Genomic DNA, 13,095 nt, shown 5'->3' on the forward strand with positions numbered 1-13,095 from the left:
TACGTCAGTCCCTATACCGCTGAAGGACTGCTGCAGTATAGGGCAGCGGTCAGCAGTGGTGCACGTCAACCCTATCTATTGTGGACCGATAGCGGTCCTTACAGAACAGCAGACTGTACCGCACTCAAGCCTATGTACCGTAGCACCCTATACCAAGTTACCAGTCCTTATAAGAACTTTTGTGGACCAAGCAGGTTGTGTATTAGTGTTTAGCAGACTGTACGTCAGTCCCTATACCGCTGAAGGACTGCTGCAGTATAGGGCAGCGGTCAGCAGTGGTGCACGTCAACCCTATCTATTGTGGACCGATAGCGGTCCTTACAGAACAGCAGACTGTACCGCACTCAAGCCTATGTACCGTAGCACCCTATACCAAGTTACCAGTCCTTATAAGAACTTTTGTGGACCAAGCAGGTTGTGTATTAGTGTTTAGCAGACTGTACGTCAGTCCCTATACCGCTGAAGGACTGCTGCAGTATAGGGCAGCGGTCAGCAGTGGTGCACGTCAACCCTATCTATTGTGGACCGATAGCGGTCCTTACAGAACAGCAGACTGTACCGCACTCAAGCCTATGTACCGTAGCACCCTATACCAAGTTACCAGTCCTTATAAGAACTTTTGTGGAACAAGCAGGTTGTGTGTTAGTGATTAGCAGACTGTACGTCAGTCCCTATACCGCTGAAGGACTGCTGCAGTATAGGTGAGCGGTCAGCAGTGGTGCACGTCAACCCTATCTATTGTGGACCGATAGCGGTCCTTACAGAACAGCAGACTGTACCGCACTCAAGCCTATGTACCGTAGCACCCTATACCAAGTTACCAGTCCTTATAAGAACTTTTGTGGACCAAGCAGGTTGTGTATTAGTGTTTAGCAGACTGTACGTCAGTCCCTATACCGCTGAAGGACTGCTGCAGTATAGGGCAGCGGTCAGCAGTGGTGCACGTCAACCCTATCTATTGTGGACCGATAGCGGTCCTTACAGAACAGCAGACTGTACCGCACTCAAGCCTATGTACCGTAGCACCCTATACCAAGTTACCAGTCCTTATAAGAACTTTTGTGGAACAAGCAGGTTGTGTATTAGTGTTTAGCAGACTGTACGTCAGTCCCTATACCGCTGAAGGACTGCTGCAGTATAGGTGAGCGGTCAGCAGTGGTGCACGTCAACCCTATCTATTGTGGACCGATAGCGGTCCTTACAGAACAGCAGACTGTACCGCACTCAAGCCTATGTACCGTAGCACCCTATACCAAGTTACCAGTCCTTATAAGAACTTTTGTGGAACAAGCAGGTTGTGTGTTAGTGATTAGCAGACTGTACGTCAGTCCCTATACCGCTGAAGGACTGCTGCAGTATAGGTGAGCGGTCAGCAGTGGTGCACGTCAACCCTATCTATTGTGGACCGATAGCGGTCCTTACAGAACAGCAGACTGTACCGCACTCAAGCCTATGTACCGTAGCACCCTATACCAAGTTACCAGTCCTTATAAGAACTTTTGTGGAACAAGCAGGTTGTGTATTAGTGTTTAGCAGACTGTACGTCAGTCCCTATACCGCTGAAGGACTGCTGCAGTATAGGTGAGCGGTCAGCAGTGGTGCACGTCAACCCTATCTATTGTGGACCGATAGCGGTCCTTACAGAACAGCAGACTGTACCGCACTCAAGCCTATGTACCGTAGCACCCTATACCAAGTTACCAGTCCTTATAAGAACTTTTGTGGAACAAGCAGGTTGTGTGTTAGTGATTAGCAGACTGTACGTCAGTCCCTATACCGCTGAAGGACTGCTGCAGTATAGGTGAGCGGTCAGCAGTGGTGCACGTCAACCCTATCTATTGTGGACCGATAGCGGTCCTTACAGAACAGCAGACTGTACCGCACTCAAGCCTATGTACCGTAGCACCCTATACCAAGTTACCAGTCCTTATAAGAACTTTTGTGGAACAAGCAGGTTGTGTATTAGTGTTTAGCAGACTGTACGTCAGTCCCTATACCGCTGAAGGACTGCTGCAGTATAGGTGAGCGGTCAGCAGTGGTGCACGTCAACCCTATCTATTGTGGACCGATAGCGGTCCTTACAGAACAGCAGACTGTACCGCACTCAAGCCTATGTACCGTAGCACCCTATACCAAGTTACCAGTCCTTATAAGAACTTTTGTGGACCAAGCAGGTTGTGTATTAGTTTTTAGCAGACTGTACGTCAGTCCCTATACCGCTGAAGGACTGCTGCAGTATAGGTGAGCGGTCAGCAGTGGTGCACGTCAACCCTATCTATTGTGGACCGATAGCGGTCCTTACAGAACAGCAGACTGTACCGCACTCAAGCCTATGTACCGTAGCACCCTATACCAAGTTACCAGTCCTTATAAGAACTTTTGTGGAACAAGCAGGTTGTGTATTAGTGTTTAGCAGACTGTACGTCAGTCCCTATACCGCTGAAGGACTGCTGCAGTATAGGTGAGCGGTCAGCAGTGGTGCACGTCAACCCTATCTATTGTGGACCGATAGCGGTCCTTACAGAACAGCAGACTGTACCGCACTCAAGCCTATGTACCGTAGCACCCTATACCAAGTTACCAGTCCTTATAAGAACTTTTGTGGACCAAGCAGGTTGTGTATTAGTTTTTAGCAGACTGTACGTCAGTCCCTATACCGCTGAAGGACTGCTGCAGTATAGGGCAGCGGTCAGCAGTGGTGCACGTCAACCCTATCTATTGTGGACCGATAGCGGTCCTTACAGAACAGCAGACTGTACCGCACTCAAGCCTATGTACCGTAGCACCCTATACCAAGTTACCAGTCCTTATAAGAACTTTTGTGGAACAAGCAGGTTGTGTGTTAGTGATTAGCAGACTGTACGTCAGTCCCTATACCGCTGAAGGACTGCTGCAGTATAGGGCAGCGGTCAGCAGTGGTGCACGTCAACCCTATCTATTGTGGACCGATAGCGGTCCTTACAGAACAGCAGACTGTACCGCACTCAAGCCTATGTACCGTAGCACCCTATACCAAGTTACCAGTCCTTATAAGAACTTTTGTGGAACAAGTGAGTTGTGAATGTTTAGCAGACTGCAGCAGAAGGGCAGCAGTCAAGTATAATATCCTTTCTATATTTGGAAGAAAGAATATTATACATGTACAAGCCTATTACTGTACCACTGATACCAGTCCTGAAAAGAACCTTTGTGGAACTAATAATAACAGCAAGTCTTTAAAATTACCCTCACTGCCTGACAACACTGCTTCCTTCCTGTCCCTATACAAATTGGCAAAAAAAGAGAACGATTAGTGGTTACTGGAACAGCTCTTTTGTGGACCTTGATAGTAACAGCTAATGATGATGATGATGATGATGATGATGAAAGACTAATCTGGCTGTCCCTGTAGCATACACCGTCCTTTCCCTTTCTCTAAACTAACAAAAGACACTCAGGCTGCTGCAAGAATCAGCAGCACAGCAAACCTATCAACACCTAACACCTATACCAGTCCTGAAAAGAACTTTTGTGTACCAAATAGCTAGTGGTTTATCTCTCCCTACTCCACACAGGAACCTGTCCCTATCTTAACAGAAGAAAGAATGTAAAATGGCCACCGGATCGGGTGTATTTATAGGTTAGGGGGAATGTACAAGTGTCCATGTGCTGTCATGTCTCAATTGGCTGTCCTGTATCACATGATAAACGTGTCACCAAAGGTTAAAGTTCTTGTATACATTAAACACGTAAGTCCGCCGCGGCGAACGACGGAAAAAGGCGTTCGAACGTGCGGACCGCGAATGTCGGAAATTCGCCGCGAAACGACCGCCGGGCGAACCGTTCGGCCATCACTAGTGAGGGACAAGCATAATGGCACCATTCCCTCTTGATGTGTTATCAGCCATGCAGTCAATGCATGAACTACATGCTCTTGTTGAAAGTGTCAGTGTAACCTAACCCCTAGGTCCAGATTTCACCCATAGTTATCCTGTTATGACCTTGTAGATGTTGACATTTGTGTAACTTTATTTTTTCTCCAGGAAGTTGGCGGGCAGCAGGAGAACCTGGCTGTGGAGGACATTGATAGTTTTTCAGGACTGACCTCGGAGATTGCTGGCATGGAGTACTCCCCTTCGTCCGGCCACACTCATGAAATCCAGCATGCAGAGGCACAGTCCAGCCAGGAGGACGTCTACAGCAGCCAGGGTCAAGACACCTATTCCTTCCGACCAGACCCCACCTCCAAAATGGACAATGGAACTATGTTTGGAAATCTCAGGGACACTGCGGGACCTTTTGCGGCCACTGGACAGAAAAGAGGCTTTCACCAGGACCACACTTCTGTCAGTGGGCTGACCGCAGAGGACATTGATAAAGCCAGGGAGTCAAAGTCCACTCCAGAACAGAAGCCCTACAAACAGATGGTATGTCTTGCGTGTTTATGCATTTACTAATGTTTGTTGGGGACGTGTTGGGAACCGGGGGGGTTGGGACCTGGAGTTCAACTTTTAAGATTTGATGGAAAAAGTTAGGTTCACTAAATTTTCTTGCTCTGTAGATGCTGTAAACGCCACTTTATGGGCTGCTGTAATATTGAAAAAAAGTCAGACATATATTTGAAAAGACTTCTTCCTTTTTTTATTATTCATTCTGGGTCACTGTAGCCCTTGGGTTTCTTTATGTAGTCTACTCTGGAGAAACGCTGACATAGTTACTAGTCGGTACAACCACTTTTTTTTTCTCTCTGCATCGGGTTGTTAAAAATAGAGAACACTTAACAGCTGGAAAGGACATACAGGCAGGATATCTGACATGAAAAAGGTCATTATAAAAAAATTGTCATAGGGACTATACATATGATTTTAAAACTTTGTAGATTTAAATACTCATTAGTTTATTGGAATTTTATCTGCCTTTTAAATTTAGCAGTAAGTGGATTATATTTATTAAGAATTCAATATAATTTATATTTAAAGCAGACCCATACTCAGCTGTTTGAGGCTAAAGGTTAATCTCCTTATATTTTGCCCTGACATGCATACACCATAGTTAATGAAATGGCAGTCACTTTAATGTTTAGGTCCACCATCAAGTTTATTATTACAGTCATAATTTGGCAAATTTGTATTACAAGGTAAGAGTACTAGCTATCATGTTGCCATACTGTAAGGATTCTCGGAGTGGGTAACGCAGAAATTTTGCTAGCTATGCTTATTATAAAAATATATTTTCAGTATAAATAAGAGACAGTCCAATTTAAAATTTGATAGAATTCCTCTACTTTATCTAATGATATTATGATCTAATGAAGACTCCAAATGTGACCTAAGCAGCAGACCATTAGTTTGCATCCATTAGTTCTGGACTGGCAATCTGTCTGTGAGGAGGACAAGCACAGCCTGGCTCGCTCGGGTCTCTCCCACAGTCCTTCTGCCCACACAGCCAGTTGTAAGAGGAGTCGCCCCCCAGTAACAGCCTGTGTGCAACAGTGAGCCGAGAAGGAAAAAAATCTCTGGGGACTGCGACTCGAACACGTGCTGGTCTCCTCTCTTGTGTTGTCCCATCAAAATAGCTAAAATATTTATAAAAATGTGAGGGGTGTAATCACTTTTGTGAGACATTGTGTGTATGTACGTACATATCTCATGCGTATGTGTGTGTGTGTGTGTGTGTGTGTGTGTGTGTGTGTATATATATATATATATATATATATATATATATATATATATATATATATATAAAAAAAATTTATTAATCTCTATATAAAAAATCTATATCGAGATATATAGATTATTTTTATTTTTTAATACACGTGTATATTGAAAGCAGGAAGTGGAAATGCCCACATGTGATGCAGAGCAAGCATGATTGAAATCCAATGAATGTAAGGAGTGGGCCAGGGATAGTCAGGCTGGGGAGGAAATGGCTAGATGATGCAGGATGTCCATCAGCCATGACTTGCTGCAGCTTCTAATGCACACTATGAGAAACTCTGTGCAGTTTAAGCAATTTTAGTACAGAAACGCTATGTTGTCATCTGTAAAATATCGTAGCTAAAGAATAGTTGAAATTCTTGCTTTTGGTGACATTGTTATTCCCGGCTCCTTGGCGGTGGTGGTCATGTGCCAAAAACCCTGGGCATTTGGTCAAGTGAACTTTTGCTGCAGGATCAGTAATCTTGACTCTGACAGTCATAAACCACCCCTTTAAAAGGTAATATTAATTCTAGGTTTTTTGATAGGGTTACACCGATTTAATAGATTTGTTTTGGCGAGGTACGAGTGCTGATACCGAGGGCCTATACCCTTTTCCATGAGATTTGAGACCATACAATTGCCCCATTGCCTAGAGCTGTGTTTCTCAATGCCAGTCCTCAAGGCGCCCCAGCAGGTCCTGTGTTTTCAGGCTTCCCATTATTTTGCACAGGTGATTTGATCCGTTTCACTGCCTTAGTAATTAACACAGCGGCTACATCTGAGGGAAATCCTAAAAAACATGACCTGTTGCGGCACCTTGAGGACTGGAGTTGAGAAATGCTGGCCTAGAGCTCCACTTTAAGCCAGCTCTTGTCATATAGTAACATTTAGGATTTTTATTTTATCCCCCAGTGCAAATATGTCCATAATTGGCTTCTTCATTCTGCTGAGAATAGTCCACATTCAGCAGTGCCTCCCCCCGATGTAGATGTAAAGGCTGGTACGTGTCGGGCAGATTACCCGCTCTGTGAAGTCTGATGACTCGGGAAAACAGTTTTCCAAACATGTGCCATGCTGCACGTCCCCGTGCCACATCATTTATGTCTGCTGCATCAAACAGGGTGTGAAATCTGAAAGGGGTTATTGGGATTTCCCCTGTGATGTGAGCTACTGACGCTTCCCAGTACTTTTCTATGTAAGGTTTACTTTGATTAAGTTTTTTTATAAGCCTCACATGGCTCATTGATTCCCAGGCAGCCGGTCTATGTACATGGTTGGCAAAATCCAGCACAGGAGGCTCTTTAGCCACTTTCAGACCGGACCATTTTGCTGGTAAATGACCAGAGGTCTTTTTACACTTTGGCACTGCGCTGCTTTAACTGGTAATTGCGCGGTCATGCAATGTTGTACCCAAACAAAATTTGCGTCCTTTTCTTCCCACAAATAGAGCTTTCTTTTGATGGTATTTGATTGCCTCTGCGATTTTTATTTTTTGCGATATAAACGTAAAAAGACCGCAAATTTTGAAAAAAAATGATATTTTCTACTTTTTGTTATTAGAAAAATCCAATAAACTCAATTTTAGTCATACATTTAGGACAAAATGTATTCAGCCACATGTCTTTGGTAAAAAAAAAGTCAATAATTGTATATTTATTGGTTTGCGCAAAAGTTGTCACATCTACAAACTAAGGTACGTTTTCTGGAATTTACGCAGCTTTTAGTTTACGACTGCCTATCTCATTTCTTGAGGTGCTAAAATGACAGGGCAGTACAAAACCCCCCCAAATGACCCCATTTTGGAAAGTAGACCCCCTAAGGAAATTGATAAGAGGCATGTTGAGCCCATTGAATATTTTATTTTTTTGCCTCAAGCGATTGAATAATGACAAAAAAAAAATTTTTTTTTTTTTTTTACACAAAGTTGTCACTAAATGATATATTGCTCACACATGCTATGGGCGTATGTGAAATGACACCCCAAAATAAATTCTGCTGCTTCTCCTGAGTACGGGGATACCACATATGTGGGACTTTTTGGGAGCCTAGCCGCGTACAGGGCCCCGAAAACCAAGCACCGCCTTCAGGCTTTCTAAGGGCGTCAATTTTTGATTTCACGCCTCACTACCTATTACAGTTTTGAAGGCCATAAAATGCCAAGATGGCACAAAACCCCCACAAATGACCCCATTTTAGAAAGTAGACACCCCAAGCTATTTGCTGAGAGGCATGTTGAGTCCATGGAATATTTTATATTTTGCCACAAGTTGCGGGAAAATTACAAACTTTTTTTTTTTTTTTTTTTTTTTTCACAAAGTTGTCACTAAATGATATATTGCTCATGCATGCCATGGGCATATGTGAAATGACACCCCAAAATAAATTCTGCTGCTTCTCCTGAGTACGGGAATACCACATATGTGGGACTTTTTGGGAGCCTAGCCGCGTACGGGGCCCCGAAAACCAAGCACCGCCTTCAGGCTTTCTAAGGGCGTAATTTTTTGAGTTCACTTCTCACTACCTATTACAGTTTTGAAGGCCATAAAATGCCAAGATGGCACAAAACCCCCACAAATGACCCCATTTTAGAAAGTAGACACCCCAAGCTATTTGCTGAGAGGCATGTTGAGTCCATGGAATATTTTATATTTTGCCACAAGTTGCGGGAAAATTACAAACTTTTTTTTTTTTTCACAAAGTTGTCACTAAATGATATATTGCTCACGCATGCCATGGGCATATGTGAAATGACACCCCAAAATAAATTCTGCTGCTTCTCCTGAGTACGGGGATACCACATATGTGGGACTTTTTGGGAGCCTAGCCGCGTACGGGGCCCCAAAAACCAAGCACCGCCTTCAGGCTTTCTAAGGGCGTTACAGTTTTGAAGGCCATAAAATGCCAAGATGGCACAAACCCCCCCCCCCCAAATGACCCCATTTTAGAAAGTAGACACCCCTAAATTTAGGGGTACACTAGTGAGACTAGGTAATAAATGGCGGGTGCCCTGAAACTATAAAAAAATAACTAACCAACCAGCGTCACCTGTAACAGTTATATGGTGATCACTGGTGAAAGGGTTAACTAGGGGGCAATCAGGGGGCTTTATGCGGTAGTATATGGGGGTCCCTGGCGCTATAAAAAGCTGCGGCGAACCTAAATACCTACCTGCCTAACTAGCGTCACCTGTGACACTAATACAGCGATCAGAAAAACGATCGCTTATTAGGCTGGGTTCACACTGGAGCGATGCGGGAACGCCACGAATGCGCGGCGGGTTCCCGCATCGCATGCCTCCCGGCGGCAGTTCACACTGCCCTATGCGAACTGCTGGGAGTGTCAGTGAAATGTTAATGACACCCCCAGATCAGTTCGCATATCGCAGTGCGATCTGCAAACTTGGATCGCATGGTGTGAACACCCATGCGATCCGATTCTGCTGCGGACCAAAAAAAGGGTCCCGTGCGAGTTTGCGGCGGGTGCGACACGAATTCAGCCATACTATCTGTATAGCTGAACTCGAATCGCACAGAGATCGGATGTGATTTGCACTGCAGTGCGGTGCGAATCACATCCGTTCTCATAAACCGCTGCAATGTGAACCCAGCCTTAGTGACACTGGCGACGGGGGGTGATCACGGGGTTAAACCTTTATTGGGGGGGTTAGGGGGGTACCTTAGAACTAAAGGGGGCTAACCCTAACTGCCCTAACAGTTATTAGTCACAAATGACACCTGCCGGGTGATCAGGGGGTTAAACCTTTATTAGGTAATAAATGGCGGGTGCCCTGAAACTATAAAAAAATAACTAACCAACCAGCGTCACCTGTAACAGTTATATGGTGATCACTGGTGAAAGGGTTAACTAGGGGGCAATCAGGGGGCTTTATGCGGTAGTATATGGGGGTCCCTAGCGCTATAAAAAGCTGCGGCGAACCTAAATACCTACCTGCCTAACTAGCGTCACCTGTGACACTAATACGGCGATCAGAAAAATGATCGCTTATTAGGCTGGGTTCACACTGGAGCGATGCGGAAACGCCGCGAATCCGCGGCGGGTTCCCGCATCGCATGCCTCCCGGCGGCAGTTCACACTGCCCTATGCGAACTGCTGGGAGTGTCAGTGAAATGTTACTGACACCCCCAGATCAGTTCGCATATCGCAGTGCGATCTGCAAACTCGGATCGCATGGTGTGAACACCCATGCGATCCGATTCTGCTGCGGGCCAAAAAAAGGGTCCCGTGCGAATTTGCGGCGGGTGCGGCGGGTGTGGCGGGTGCGGCGGGTGCGGCGAATGGCTGAACTCGAATCGCACAGAGATCGGATGTGATTTGCACTGCAGTGCGGTGCGAATCACATTCGTTCTCATAAACCGCTGCAATGTGAACCCAGCCTTAGTGACACTGGCGACGGGGGGTGATCACGGGGTTAAACCTTTATTGGGGGGGTTAGGGGGGTACATTAGAACTAAAGGGGGCTAACCCTAACTGCCCTAACAGTTATTACAGTCACAAATGACACCAATGCAAAAAAAAAAAAAAAAAATGACATTGGTGTCACTGTGACTGGGGGGCAGGGGTAATTGGGGGGGTGATCGGGGGGTAAAGGGGGGGTGTGAGTGTGCCTGGCATGTTCTACTGTGTGTGGGATGTGTTGGTGCAACTCACTGATCCGCTCTCCTCCGTGTCGGAACGAAAAATACCGACACGGAGGAGAGAATACATCACTTCCTCTCCTGTGTTTACATTACAGGAGAGGAAGTGATGTCACCGGGGATTTCCATTCGTCGGGAGCGATCGCGAGGGGGTGGCCATGAATGAATGGCCGTCCCCTCGTCCGGGATCGCTCCCGAACGAAAACCGACCGCCGCAGGCACCGGGCGGGGGCCCGATCGGGCCCCCGACCCGCGGGAGGCAAAGGACGTACATATATGTGCTTATGCCTGCCCGTGCCATTCTGATGACGTACATCGGCGTGAGGCGGTCGGCAAGTGGTTAGATTTACTGTCAGATTTAGTTAATGTAGAAATCGATATGCAGTTTTAACAATTTATGTACAAGAACAGTTAATATGTGCCAATTAAGGTGATGATGATTAAGATATAAAGCCACATTACAGCACCATAAACCACCTGGCACTAACCTAGCGCTGCCTGGGGCGACGCAGACCCTATCTGACCCTAAAACCTAACATCAGGGGGTGAAAGTGTGCCTATGTGTCAGTGTAGTGTTGGTGCACACTTACTATGTCTTCTCTCCTCGCAGTGCGGTCAAAAAGACTGCCTCGAGGAGAATGACATCACTTCCTCCTGCCTGTGTTTACACTACACAGGCGGGGGAAGCTTCTCATTCGCCAGGAGCGATCGCTCATCCCGGATCGCTCCTGAAGTGAAACGGACCGCCGCAGCCAGCGGGAGGGGGTCCGATCAGACCCGCCACCCGCTGGAAGGCAGGAACGTACGGGTACGTGCTTGTGCCTGTCCGTACCATTGTGCCGACGTATTTTTACATGCGGTGGTCTTAAAGTGGTTAATGATATTGAGGTCAGACTGAGATGCCACTCCAGAATATTCACTTTATTCTGCTGTAACCAATGACCGGTTGACTTGGCCTTGTGTTTTGGATCATTGTCATGTTGGAATGTCAAAGTACGTCGCATGGGCAGCTTCCTGGCTGATGAATGCAAATGTTCCTCTGGTATTTTTTGATAGCATACTGCATTCATCTTGCCATCAATTTTGACCAAATTTCTGTGCCTTTGTAGCTCGCACATCCCCCAAAACATCAGAAATCCACCTCTGTGTTTCACAGTAGGAGTGGTTTAACTTTCATCATAGGCCTTGTTGACTCCTCTCCAAATGTAGCGTTTGTGGCCAAAAAGCTCAATCACTCCAAATGACTTTGTGCCAGAAGGTTTGAGGCTTGTCTCTGTGTTTGGTGTATTGTAAGTGGGATACTTTGTGGCATTTGTGTAGTAATGGCTTTCTTCTGGCAACTCGACCATGCAGCCCATCTTTCTTCCTCCTTATTGTGCATCTTGAAACACACCACATTTTTTTTCAGAGAGTCCTGTATTTCACCTGAAGTTATTTGTGGGTTTTTCTTTGCATCCCGAATAATTTTCCTGGCAGTTGTGACTGAAATTTTAGTTTGGTATAAATTTATCAAAAGTATTGGGACACCTGCCTTTACACGCACATTAACTTTTAATGGCATCCCAGTCTTAGTCTGTAGGATTCAATATTGAGTTGGCCCACCCTGTGCAGCTATAACAGCTTTAAAGCGGAGGTCCACCCTAAAGTGGACCTTCCGCTCATTGGAATCCTCCCCTCCGGCGCCACAATTGGCACCTTTCAGGGGGGAGGGGGGTGCAGGTACCTGTACAGTACAGGTATCTACACCCACGTCCGGGATAGCTCTCTGCGGAAAGGGGCGTAGATTACGCCCCTTTACGAAAATCCCCCGCTGCCTGCTGGGAAACACAGATCCCAGAGGCAGCGGGTCCATCCTTATTGCGCAGCGCGACTCGCGCATGCGCAGTAGGGAACCAGGAAATGAAGCCTGAAGGCTCCACTTCCTGATTCCCATACCCAAGATGGCGGCGGCAGCACCCGAGAGACGATCGAGAGATCGGCTTCGGGTGCCGACATCGCGGGTGCGCTGGACAGGTAAGTGTCACTATTTTAAAAGTCAGCAGCTGCAGTATTTGTAGCTGCTGGCTTTAAAAAAAAAAAAAACCGCAGACTCCCGCTTTAACTCTTGTAGCAGGCATATGCAATTGGTGGACCTCCAGCTGTTGCAGAACGACAAGTCTCATGAGGCATAGCAAGACTGACAGCCACAAGTATTTCCAGAGGCAGAGGCATGGTGGGACTTGTAGTTTTGCAACAGCTGGAGGTCCGCTAATTGCATGTGCCTGTCTTATAGGAAGGCTGTCCACAAGGTTTAGAAGAGGGTCTATGGAAATGTTTTTAACCATTCTTACAGAAGCGCATTTGTGGTCAGGCACGAATGTGGGATGAGAAGGCCTGACTCGCAGTCTCCTCTCTAATTCATCCCAAGTGTTCTATCGTGTTGAGGTCGGGACTCTGTGCAGGCCAGTTAAGTTCCTCATGTCTTTATGGACCCTGCTTTGTGCCTGATGATAATGCTGGAATATTAGTGCTGTCCAATCAACTGTGTTCTCAGTGTTGTTGACTCTGTTCTGTTCACCTTGGACTACAGAACACCTCCCCCTGTTTGCTATTGATCCAAGTTAAAGGAGAGGTGTTCTGTAATCAAATCAAGAGCAAGCAGACTAGGGTGACAAATTCACCCCTATAGATCCATAGAACACTGTGCATTGAGCGTATGGTAGCACACTTAAGATAGGCTGGCAGGATCACCAGGTGAAAATAAAGGTGGGGGCGGGGGGGGG

At 46.2% G+C, this 13,095-nt stretch overlaps 1 protein-coding gene across 2 annotated transcripts in view; it reads left to right on the top strand.

Annotated features, from left to right (window-relative positions):
• The window catches only part of COQ8A (coenzyme Q8A), a 118,079-nt gene that overhangs the window by 33,337 nt on the left and 71,647 nt on the right, over positions 1 to 13,095 (top strand). For both annotated transcript variants that reach the window (XM_077485862.1, XM_077485863.1), the window contains exon 3: positions 4,023 to 4,406. In XM_077485862.1, coding sequence (XP_077341988.1) covers positions 4,023 to 4,406 — 384 coding nt within the window. The remainder of the gene's footprint in view (positions 1 to 4,022; positions 4,407 to 13,095) is intronic.

This window comes from Lithobates pipiens, unplaced genomic scaffold, assembly GCF_037356315.1.
Source record: "Lithobates pipiens isolate NorthernLeopardFrog02 unplaced genomic scaffold, aLitPip1_a1.2 Scaffold_18, whole genome shotgun sequence".
Taxonomy (NCBI): Eukaryota; Metazoa; Chordata; class Amphibia; order Anura; family Ranidae; genus Lithobates; species Lithobates pipiens.